The sequence below is a fragment of the Miscanthus floridulus genome, chromosome 8 (assembly GCF_019320115.1).
Source record: "Miscanthus floridulus cultivar M001 chromosome 8, ASM1932011v1, whole genome shotgun sequence".
Classification (NCBI taxonomy): Eukaryota; Viridiplantae; Streptophyta; class Magnoliopsida; order Poales; family Poaceae; genus Miscanthus; species Miscanthus floridulus.
Genome location: NC_089587.1, coordinates 100810881 through 100822316, shown reverse-complemented (window position 1 = coordinate 100822316; position 11436 = coordinate 100810881). Strand labels below are relative to the sequence as shown.

At 46.5% G+C, this 11436-nt stretch overlaps 2 protein-coding genes across 3 annotated transcripts; both read left to right on the top strand.

Moving 5' to 3' along the window:
* The first annotated feature begins 246 nt into the window (after window positions 1-246).
* Window positions 247-2858, top strand: LOC136477080 (histone-lysine N-methyltransferase family member SUVH9-like). The gene has a single exon (XM_066475098.1). The coding sequence runs from the start codon at window positions 461-463 to the stop codon at window positions 2447-2449; it is 1989 nt and encodes a 662-aa protein (XP_066331195.1). The 5' UTR covers window positions 247-460; the 3' UTR covers window positions 2450-2858.
* Window positions 2859-3224: 366 nt separating this feature from the next.
* On the top strand, window positions 3225-11195 carry LOC136477082 (7-hydroxymethyl chlorophyll a reductase, chloroplastic-like). 2 transcript variants are annotated; one of them, XM_066475099.1, is made up of 17 exons: window positions 3460-3793; window positions 3895-3979; window positions 4457-4565; window positions 4822-4906; window positions 5005-5046; window positions 5261-5339; window positions 5763-5814; window positions 5904-5966; window positions 6059-6156; window positions 9397-9432; window positions 9514-9575; window positions 9677-9704; window positions 10160-10239; window positions 10314-10383; window positions 10493-10550; window positions 10658-10722; window positions 10827-11195. In XM_066475099.1, the coding sequence occupies exons 1-17, from the start codon at window positions 3585-3587 to the stop codon at window positions 11016-11018; spliced, it is 1413 nt and encodes a 470-aa protein (XP_066331196.1). In that variant the 5' UTR covers window positions 3460-3584; the 3' UTR covers window positions 11019-11195. The 2 variants fall into 2 exon arrangements, with proteins under 2 accessions (XP_066331197.1, XP_066331196.1); XM_066475100.1 differs by lacking the exon at window positions 5904-5966 and having other exon boundaries at window positions 3225-3793.
* Window positions 11196-11436: the final 241 nt, after the last annotated feature.

The window sequence follows — 11436 nt, the reverse complement described above, 5'->3', positions numbered from 1 at the left end:
TGCTAACCAAACATTACCTTATTTTTTTTTGCTAGCACTGATTCTCTTTCGAAATTCTACGGAATTGCAAATATCAGCACGAAGAAGCCCTCCTATGCTAACCAAACGTTACTTTTTTTTTTTTTTTTTTTTTGCTACCACTGATTCTCTTTCGACATTTTGGGAATTGCAAATATCCGACCTGTTCGTTGGTTCTAAACTGATAAGCTTAGTTAGTGCTGGTTTATGGTGAAAAAAAAGCGTGTTGGCCGGCTGATAAGTCCGGAGCGGGCCGTGCTTACGACTGCGAGTTGTGTCATTGTGTGCAGTGTCGACCACTCCACCCAGCCGCATCCAGACCAGACAGGCACCCACAGGCCCGCGGCGCTCACGCCGCTCGGACACCAGCAACACCTGACCGGAGAGAGAGAGACGGAGAAGAAAGGGGAAAGGGGACCAGGCGGCCAGCCGGCCCTCGGCAATGGGGTCCTCTTCTCCTCCTCCTCCTCCGCCGCCGGTGCAGATCGATCATCTCCTCTCGCAATTTCCCATCACCCCCAAACCCGACCCCGACGGCCCAATCCCTGCGCAAACCCCCGTCCCCGTCGCAGCACGGTCGGCGCTGATGCTCGCGCTCACCCCGGAGCTCTGCGACGTTCTCCACCGGGAGCTTGCTCCTTCCCCCGACGACGATCCCTTCTTCGCTCGCTGCCTTCGCCAATCCCAGCTCCGCCTCGAAGCCCTCGCCGCCAGTCTCCGGCCCCCCTCTTCCTCCTCCTCCGCCGCACCTCTTGCACGGGTCCCTCCTCCGCCTCCTTCTCTCCCCCCTCAGCAGGAGCTGCAGGTGCGGCTGCCGCAAGAACCAGGCGCAGGCAGCGGATCCAATCCCTCCAGCTCCAAGAAGCGCGCGCGCGCCGCCACTGAGGTGGTGCGCGCCACGCACCTCAGCCCGGCGGACCATCTCCGCTACCGCGCCCTCGTCCGCCGCGCGCGTCTCACCTTCGAGGCGCTCCGCAGCTCCTACCAGCGCCAGGAGACCTCTAGCGGCCTCCGCAACCGCCATGACCTCCGCGCCTCCAGCCAGATGCTCGCCGCCGGCCACTGGCTCCACCGCGATGTCCGCATCGTCGGCGACATCCCCGGCGTCCTCGTCGGCGACGCCTTCTACTACCGCGCCGAGATCTGCGTCGTCGGCCTCCACACCGCGCCTCAGGCCGGCATCGGCTACATCCCCGCCAGCCTCCTCGACGAGGGCCACCCCGTCGCCACCAGCATCGTCTCCTCCGGAGGATACCTTGACGACGAGGACACCGGCGACGTCCTCGTCTACACCGGCAGCGGCGGCCGCCAGCGCCACCGCCTCGACCACCACGCCAACCAGACGCTTGAGCGCGGCAACCTGGCGCTCCACAACAGCTACCTCTACGGCGTGGAGGTGCGCGTCATCCGGGGCCACGACATCGACCATGGTCCCCACCGCAAGGTCTATGTCTACGACGGCCTGTACAGGGTCATTAGCTCCACCTTCGGCCCCGGCAAGTCCGGCCACGACGTCTGCAAGTTCAAGCTTGTGCGTCTCCCCGGCCAGGACGACCTAGCCAGCAAGACCTGGCACACCGCCAAGCTGCTTAAGGAGTCCATGGACGCCAGAATCCGCCCGCCAAGGTACATCTCCCTCGACCTCTCCAAGGGGGCGGAGGTCCTTCGCGTCCCTGTCTGCAACAAGCTGGACGACGACAGGTCTCCCCTGCTATTTGAGTACATTGTCCACCCTGAGTTTCCAGTGCCGCCAGCGCACGAGCCAGTCAAGCAGCACAGGGGCTGCCACTGCGCGACGGGCTGTGGCTCCAAGTGCAGATGTGAGAGGAAGAACGGCGGGGGGCCACTGTATACTGAGGATGAGACTCTGGTGATGGGAAGGCCGGTGGTGTATGAATGCGGTGCTCTGTGTGGGTGCCCCGTGACCTGCGTGAACCGCGTGACGCAGCGAGGGATGAAGCACCGGCTGGAGGTGTTCCGCTCCAATGAGACAGGCTGGGGTGTCAGGGCGCTTGACTTGATACAGCCGGGAGCTTTTGTGTGTGAGTACACTGGGCATGTGGTTGTTATGGATGATCAGCCAGGCAGTGCGTTGATGGAGGGTCGCAGCATCATCGATCCAAGGAGGTTTCCAGAGCGATGGAGGGAGTGGGGAGATGCCTCGGCTGTTGAACCAAACATGAAGAGACGCCAGTTTACCAAGTTGGCAGGGCCAGGTTATGTTCTTGACGTGTCACATAAGAGGAATGTGGCCTGCTACATTAGCCACAGCTGCACCCCTAATGTGTTTCTTCAGTTTGTATTGCGTGGCAATGAGGACGAGTCATTCCCTCACCTGATGGTTTTTGCCATGGAGACCATCCCACCCATGCGTGAGCTGAGCATCGATTATGGAATTGATGGGGAGATTATGGAATTGATGGGGAGTTGAGTGCAAGCTGATGCTGGTTCTGAGGCAGTGTGGCATCAATGTGGCGAAGGCTTACTGGACTTTTTGGATGATAGTGTAGGCCAGGATTTTTTTTGGGGATAATAACCATACATGATACATTGGTTTAGTTTTGCCCTAGTTTGCACCCTCTAACTAGTTAAATTCTAGACTTGAGAGTATCAAAAGGTGCTCACATTTCTGTTGTTGTCACTAATCCTTGCTTCAGTTATAGGGCTTACCTGCAAAAGGCATGCTAAATCTGTTTTACTAGTGTTGTGTTGATATGGTTAATGGCTTACCTGCAAAAGGTATGTTTAGCAACTGTGTATTATGGATGTTTGTGAACTTACCCTGTGTTAGTTACATGAATGAACAGCTGCTTTATTTTGGGATTTGTTTGCTTTGTGTACCCTCAATCTGGACAATTTGCATGCATATTGAGTCATTTGTGAGCATGAATCACTTGATTGGTGGTCTTGAGATGGTTTAAACCAGTCTGTTTACTGGGACACCATGCCGTTTGAATGATGTTGAGGAAGAGGTATATTGATAGATTCCAGGTGTAGTCCTGACTCCTGAGGATAGGAAATGCATCAATCTGGAATGGTGGAGTTGCTGTTTAACTGGGGTTTCTGGTAGCTAACTTAGTGCAGTATGTTTTTTACATGCCTGGGGGATGAATTGGGATGGACACTTTTCTCTTGGTATTTTTTTGGATTGGATTATTGAACGAAATGAAAATGTAGCATTTGGCTGGGAATGTTTTTGTTCTTCAGTCTTGGTGTAGAGTTGTGGTTTCACATCACAGCTGAGATGAGTTTGCATATATGATCGGTTGCTCCCTCCCCACAATCCTCTGCTTGGATTGCAGCATACTATGCATGCACGGATGGAGCTCGTTGAGTGGCATATGCATTTTCGTTGAAGATGCATTCGTCTCCGTTCCATTTTGCAAGGCAAAGAGTCCTCCAAGGCTCCAAACTTTCCTCAAAGCGTGGAGATGGGCCGAAATTTATGCGGTGGCCCAGTAAAATTAGTTTGTCTTAAAGGCCCAAGGCATGGCTCCTCCATCTCCACTCGATCCTCCTCCAGTCCTCCGTCTTATCACCGGTGAGGTGAGCCGAGCTCCGCCACCATGGCCTCCACCTGCCTCTCCCTTTGCTTCCACGCCTCCTCGCCCTCGCCCTCGTCTCCCAGACCCCGCCGATCCTCCCTCGCCTTCTCCTCGTCCTCCAAGTCCAAGAGAACGCTCAAGGTCAGGGCCAAGGCGCTCAGGGAGGACTGGAGGCAGAAATCCAAGCCCATCCCTCCTGGCGCCGTCTACCCTGCCAAGGACCACTGCAGGTATGTGCTGTGCTGTGCATTCCTTTGTTTGTTGGTGTGATTATGTGATGCGATGCTTACTTTGTTGTTTGTTCCTATCTCTGCTTATATGGCGACCCAAGCCGTTGTGGGCTCTGCGACACATACTATGTTGCGCATGTCAAGACTGCCTGCGGCTTCCTGGGAGACGGCATGTCCCGTGTCGAGGTCACCTCCTTCATCGTAACATCACCTACCTGTAACAGCTCAAACAGTTTGCTAAATGGAAATAAAATAGCTCTCCTAATCGTTTGATCAAGCAATGGGCTGCACGCAATTACTCTCTCCGTCCAAAATTGTACTTCAACTTTTCTAACTTTGATCAAGTTCATAGAAAACATCTACAATATCAAAATGACTTCATTAAATTCTCCATAAAATATGTCTTGATAGTACATTTATTTGAACTTGTAGTTGTAGATGAGAATATGTATATTTTCTATAAAAACTGAGGTCAAGTCAAGCAAAAGAAGTTTTGATTTAGAATAAAGCTAAAGTGAACTATAATTTGGAACGGAGGGAGTAGTAATGCTTGACACAAACTGTACGCTTTGTTTCAACAAAATAAAAGCGGGGAACTCCCCTTTTCCCTAAAAAAAGTTGACACAAATTTAAAAATAATAACACTCTGCTCACTATATTTAGGATCTTGAACCACAAGTCCACGGGAGAGGCCGGAAGGAAGGCATGGATGAAATGTACTTTGGAGTCTATGACCAACTCTTGTATGCCAGGAAGACTGAACCTGTTCAAGGTACCAACTTACCTTTTACAAGTTCTTCTTATCCTTCAACAGCCGCCTGCATCCTTCTAAGGAAGCACACATATGCAATATACCACAGTCTTGCTCACTGGCCTGTCTTAACAAACCGATACCACATACATCTCGAGTGTTGCATCTTATTTCCTACACTATCTTGATATACTCGACAAACCTTTGTTAGACAAAACTGTATCCTGGCAACTTATGTTCTGTACCCTGTAACATATATGTGTCTTACATGCAACAGGAGCTCAGTGGACCGGAATAGTGACAACAATCGCAGTTGAGATGCTGAAAGCAAATCTGGTCGATGCTGTGGTTTGTGTACAAAGGCACCCAAACAAGAATCAAATGCCACATCATTCTTTCTCAGTGCAATGCACAAGCATTATCACGTGGATTCAAATAATTTTTTTTATCCCTTCTGCAGTGATCCTAACGACAGGCTTGCTCCAAGGCCTGTTTTGGCCAGGTATTGTGAAACTGATGGCTTTCAGAATTTTTCTTTATGGCTTGTGTATAACACTCCTTGACTGGATATATATTTGCAGTTCCAGACTTTCTGCAACTATTTTGAGCTTAAACTTTTGTTATTAGTCCATCCATGAATTATTCATGCTAATCATCATGTCCCTTGCTTTCTAGAATGGAAGTAACATTTAATCTCGGTAGCCATGCTCTTGTAGGACACCAGATGAAGTAATTGCAGCCAAAGGTGTGAAGCCAACATTATCACCAAATCTCAATACACTTGCCTTAGTTGAGGTAAATCGTTCCTTTTAACACTATACTTTCTTCCCATTCCCCCTTATTCTTGATGCAAGCTATAGCACCATGCCCCCTTCCCCTTCTTATAACATATAGAAGTAATAATGGGTCATGGCAGCAGATCTCTGAGAGAACATCAGCTGTCCTGACATTAATTTAGGGTTACTTGGTCCAGATATTTGTTCTCATTTCCCAATTCAAGATAATTAGAAGTAGTTCATTTAAATTTGAATTTGTTGCTTGGGCAAGAGTAATTCTGTTAGCCTATTCAATTTGGAGAAGCCCCGTTTGACTCCACATTCCAGTGGGTTCCAAAGCCCATTCCAATCATCACTCCAACCATAACAAGGCACATTCTATAGTGAAAGCATTATAGTGACCAGTTTATAGTCCAGAGAGTTTCACGGTTTCCTTTGGCAGGCAGCTGGTGTAAAGCGGCTTCTTTTCTGCGGTGTGGGCTGTCAAGTGCAAGGTGTTTTCCTTTACCTGGCCTTTCTTCCATTTCTATTGGTGATGTTCTATCAAATGTCAAAGTTGTTAAAGTTATTGTTTGAACTACAGCTTTGAGATCTGTAGAAAAGTACCTTGGTTTGGAAAAGCTTTATGTGCTTGGCACAAACTGTGGTAATTTCCATTTCTCCTCTCAAACCAGTCGATCTTTACATTTCTGTCATGGAAGATATATTGTAACTCTGACATACTGTGATTTTTTTTAGTTGACAATGGTACGCGTGAAGGGCTTGATAAATTCTTGAAAGCGGCAAGCACTGAGCCAGAAACTGTTATGCATTATGAATTTATGCAAGACTACAAGGTATGGCATTGAAATAGTTAGCTGCATACATTCTTTTCCCCACTTTGGTAGTTTCATGTATGGAAAATCAATAGGATAGGAATGCAGTTTACTTTTCCATATCAACAGCTCAAGAAGCAGTTTTAGGATCAACACAAGAACACATGGCATTCACAGAATTGCCATGCTTTTCCTTTAGAATTTTTTAATGTATGATCGTATTGTATACAACAACAACAACAACAACAAAGCCTTTAAGTCCCAAACAAGTTGGGGTAGGCTAGAGTTGAAACCCAGCAGAAGCAATCAAGGTTCAGGCACGTGAATAGCTGTCTTCCAAGCACTCCTATCTAAGGCTAAGTCTTTGGGTATATTCCATCCTTTCAAGTCTCCTTTTATTGCCTCTACCCAAGTCAACTTCGGTCTTCCTCTGCCTCTCTTCACGTTACTATCCTGGCCTAGGATTCCACTACACACCGGTGCCTCTGGAGGTCTCCGTTGGACATGTCCAAACCATCTCAATCGGTGTTGGACAAGCTTCTCTTCAATTGGTGCTACCCCTAATCTATCACGTATATCATCGTTCCGAACTCGATCCCTTCTTGTATGACCGCAAATCCAACGCAGCATACGCATTTCCGCGACACTTATCTGTTGAACATGTCGTCTTTTCGTAGGCCAACATTCTGCACCATACAACATAGCAGGTCTAATCGCCGTCCTATAAAACTTGTCTTTTAGCTTCTGTGGTACCCTTTTATCACATAGGAAACCAGATGCTTGCCGCCACTTCATCCACCCTGCTTTGATTCTATGGCTAACATTTTCATCAATATCCCCTTCTCTCTGTAGCATTGATCCTAAATATCGAAATGTATCCTTCCTAGGCACTACTTAACCTTCCAAACTAATATCTTCCTCCTCCCGAATAGTAGTGCCGAAGTCACATCTCATATACTTAGTTTTAGTTCTACTGAGTCTAAAACCTTTGGACTCCAAAGTCTTCCGTCATAACTCCAGTTTCTGATTCACTCCTGTTCGGCTTTCATCAACTAGCACTACATCGTCCGCGAAAAGCATACACCAAGGGATGTTCCCTTGTGACCTCATCCATTACTAAGGCAAACAAATAAGGGCTCAAAGCTGACCCTTGATGTAGTCCTATCCTAATTGGGAAGTCATCCGTGTCTCCATCACTTGTTCGAACTCTAGTCATAACATTGTTGTACATGTCCTTAATGAGCCCGACGTATTTCGTTGGGACTTTATATTTGTCCAAAGCCCACCACATAACATTCCTTGGTATTTTATCATAAGCCTTTTCCAAGTCAATAAAAACCACATGTAGGTCATTCTTCTTCTCCCTATACCGTTCCATAACTTGTCTTATTAAGAAAATGGCTTCCATGGTTGATCTTCCGGGCATGAAACCAAATTGGTTCATAGAGACCCGCGTTATTGCTCTCAAGCGATACTCGATAACTCTCTCCCATAGCTTCATAGTATGACTCATCAACTTAATTCTCCGATAATTAGTACAACTTTGAATATCCCCTTTATTCTTGTAGATCGGTACCAATATACTTCTCCTTCACTCATCAGGCATCTTGTTCGATCGAAAAATATGGTTGAACAACTTGGTTAGCCATACTATAGCTATGTCCCCGAGACATCTCCACACCTCGATTGGGATACCATTCGGTCCCATCGCCTTACCTCCTTTCATCCTTTTCAACGCCTCTCTGATCTCAGATTCTTGGATTCTCCACACAAAACGCCTATTGGTGTCATCAAAAGAGTCATCCAACTGAAAGGTTGTGTCCGTATTCTCACAATTGAACAATTTGTCAAAATACTCTTGCCATCGATATCGGATCTCATCCTCCTTCACCAAGAGATGCTCCCTTTCATCCTTAATGCACTTAACTTGGTTGAAGTCCCTTGTCTTTCTCTCACGAACTCTAGCCATCCTATAAATGTCCTTCTCTCCTTTCTTCGTACTCAAACGTTGGTAAAGATCCTCGTACGCTCTACCCTTTGCTACACTTACAGCTCGCTTTGCAGTCTTCTTTGTCACCTTGTACTTCTCTATGTTGTCCACACTCCTGTCATGGTACAAGCGTCTATAACACTCTTTCTTCTCCTTAATAGCCCTTTGGACTTCCTCGTTCCACCACCAAGTATCTTTAGCCTCGCCTCCGCTTCCTTTGGTTACTCCACACACCTCTGAGGCTACCTTCCGAATGTTGGTTGCCATCTTCTCCCACATGTTATTTATTTCTTCTTCTTCCTTCCAAGAGCCCTCTTTGATAACCCTTTCCCTGAATACCTCTGACGTCTTTTCTTTTAGTTTCCACCATTTTGTTCTTTCAATCTTAGCTTGTTTATCCCTACGAGCACGCACCTAAAAACGAAAGTCTGCCACCAAAAGCTTATGTTGAGAAACAACACACTCCCCTGGTATCACCTTGCAACCCAAGCATGCTCGTTTGTCCTTTCTTCTTGTGAGGACAAAGTCAATCTGGCTAGAGTGTTGTCCGCTACTGAAGGTCACTAGATGAGATTCTCTCTTTCTAAAGAAAGTGTTGGCTATCATCAGGTCAAAAGCTACCGCGAAGTCTAGAACTTCCTCCCCTCCTGATTCCTACTACCATACCCAAAACCTCCATGAACTGCCTCGAAATCTACGCTTGTAGTACCTACGTGCCCATTAAGATCTTCTCCTATAAAAAGCTTCTCACTACTGGGTACAGCTCTAATCAGGCCATCTAAGTCTTCCCAGAACTGTCTCTTAGCATTCTCGTCGAGGCCTACTTGGGGGGCATACGCACTAATTACGTTCAAGACCATATCACCAATGACAAGTTTGACTAAGATAATCCTATCTCCTTGCCTTCTCACTCCCACCACACTATTCTTGAGGCTCTTATCAATCAAAACTCCTACTCCATTTCTATTCGCAACTGTCCCTGTGTACCAAAGCTTGAAACCTGTATTGTCCACCTCCTTCGCCTTCTGACCCTTCCATTTAGTCTCTTGAACGCATAATATATTTACACGTCTCCTAGTCGCGGTATCAACTAATTCTCTTAACTTACCTGTAAGCGACCCTACATTCCAACTGCCTAAACGGATCCTAGTTGGTTCGCCTAGCTTCTTTACCCTTCGCACCCGTCGAATCAGATGTGAAGACCCTTGCTCATTTTTCACTACATCCGGGTGCCGATTATGATCGTATTGTATAACTGAGAATATTTACAGGTGCACCTAAAGCATTTAGATGGGCACATTGAAGAGGTAAATATTTGTTTGCCTATAATTCTGAAGCTTTGTGTCTTCCACAATGGACTATTTAATTCAGGGCCTAATTCAAAGCAGGTTCCCTATTTTTGCCTGCCAGCAAACGACCTGGTAGATGTTATTGCACCATCATGCTATAGGTATTCTCTATTCAGTATACCAATGAGTTATCATTTTCTTTTCCAAAACTTTTAATTGGCCGTTCACAGGTGAGCTAATGATTTGCTTATACCAACTGCAGTTGCTTTGACTATACAAATGGCTTGGCGGTAAGGTTTCCAACATTTTGACTTCAAATAGGGTCTCTTGTTTTGAATAGAAACTCTCTTTCTGAGAATCATCTGGTTTTTGTAGATAGAAGTTGTTATTCCTTTTGCTCATCTACAGAAATAGAAATTGTTGGATCACGTATCATTTAGAAAAGCTAGAATAATCCTGAAACACTAGACTGGATCACCATATGTTGCATGATGCAGAATGCATTGCTCTTATTATTAGGCACTAGCATAGCTGAACTAATTCTCTTGACCTTGAGTTACCTGGGCGCCTCTTCAATCTTCATATTCAGATAGCATTTGTTGTGAGAAATTAGCTCTTTATTCTTTTACTTGTTACTTCTGATCAGCTGCTTTCCTCTTATCTTGCTATATATCTTCACAGTCTGTTCTCTTGGAGCAGAGAAGCAGCTCAGAGTCACTTATGTTGTTTGGTTAAATCTCTGCAGGATTTGGTGGTGGGGTATATGGGAGTACCGAAATATTCTGGGGTCTCCATGACACAGCATCCTCAGTACATTACAGTCAGGTAGAGCGAGTAGGATTGTGCAATTATACTGTAAGCAGTAGCTGGTGAGCATCACTGGAACTCTATCCCTTCAGGAACGATCGTGGACGGGAGATGCTCAGCCTGGTAGATGGCCTTCTGGAGAGCACACCTACAATTAGCAGCGTACGCATGCATCCGCAGCTATAGAGCTGGCACAACTTTCTTCGGAGGCATGCCGTAGACCAGTAGTACTACGAGATTGACAAGGGTGTTGTGTGTCTGTTTGTTTCAGGGCTCCAGGCAACCGTTTGTTATGGAGACAGTGAAAGCTGACGATGCGGCAAAATTGGGTACCTTCCCTAATCATGCCTATGAAATAGTACTTTACATTGGAATAAAACTAGTAAGAATGGTCTGTTTGGCTTACATTCATGTAAATAATCAAATGGATCTACAGGGAAAGGCCCTTCAAAACCAGCTCCTAGATTTGTCGGCGACATTCTGGCCTTCCTGCTGAACCTGGTTAGTGTTCTTGGTCGTCTGCAGGGGAGGGATGGCATGAGATTTGTAATGTTAACTGAACACGAATAAATGACCAGATTGTATTGTACGATATGCTGTTTTAGGTTGGGCCCAAGGGTCTGGAGTTCGCACGCTACTCTCTGGATTATCACACCATTCGGAATTACCTCCATGTTAGGCGGGCATGGGGAAAACAGAGAGCTGAGCAGCACATCCCCGGGTATGCCAAGAAGATCGTGGAGGCCTACGACAAGGACGGACGGATCGAGGCAATGGTTACGCAGTCAAGTGACTGACTCACCATTCACACTCTACTAGCTAGTTGTATTTGCATTGCAAGAATGTAGCAGCATTATGTTTGTAATGTGACGTAGTGGTGATGTATACAGTAGAATGTATAGGCTGCCCGGCAGTAACTCTGATCTGTACATCCTGCGCTTGCCAATTTTTAGTTTGCATTTGCATGGAGCCCAGCTGAGATATGTGAATTCCTGCTACCTTTTTTTTGAGCATGTCTTTTTGTTCGAAAGTATTTGTCTTGATGATAAAACAAAGATAAAAGAAGCCACAAAGTTCTCTCTCAAATGTTAGAAATCACCAAGTTAATTAGAGAAAAGGAGGAAAATCTAGATGGGCCCCACGTAACGTAACAGCTCTGAGACAGGGTTTAGTTGGAGAATGCTGGTAATCAAATGCAGGCACCGGTCATAAAAT

Excerpts from the sequence above, each read along its gene's own strand:
- LOC136477080 (XM_066475098.1), top strand. The coding sequence starts at position 461 with ATGGGGTCCTCTTCTCCTCCTCCTCCTCCGCCGCCGGTGCAGATCGAT.
- LOC136477082 (XM_066475099.1), top strand. The coding sequence starts at position 3,585 with ATGGCCTCCACCTGCCTCTCCCTTTGCTTCCACGCCTCCTCGCCCTCG. Across the intron at positions 5,047-5,260 it reads CCAAGGCCTGTTTTGGCCAG|GACACCAGATGAAGTAATTG; the intron begins GTATTGTGAAAC and ends ATGCTCTTGTAG. Across the intron at positions 10,723-10,826 it reads TGGCCTTCCTGCTGAACCTG|GTTGGGCCCAAGGGTCTGGA; the intron begins GTTAGTGTTCTT and ends ATGCTGTTTTAG.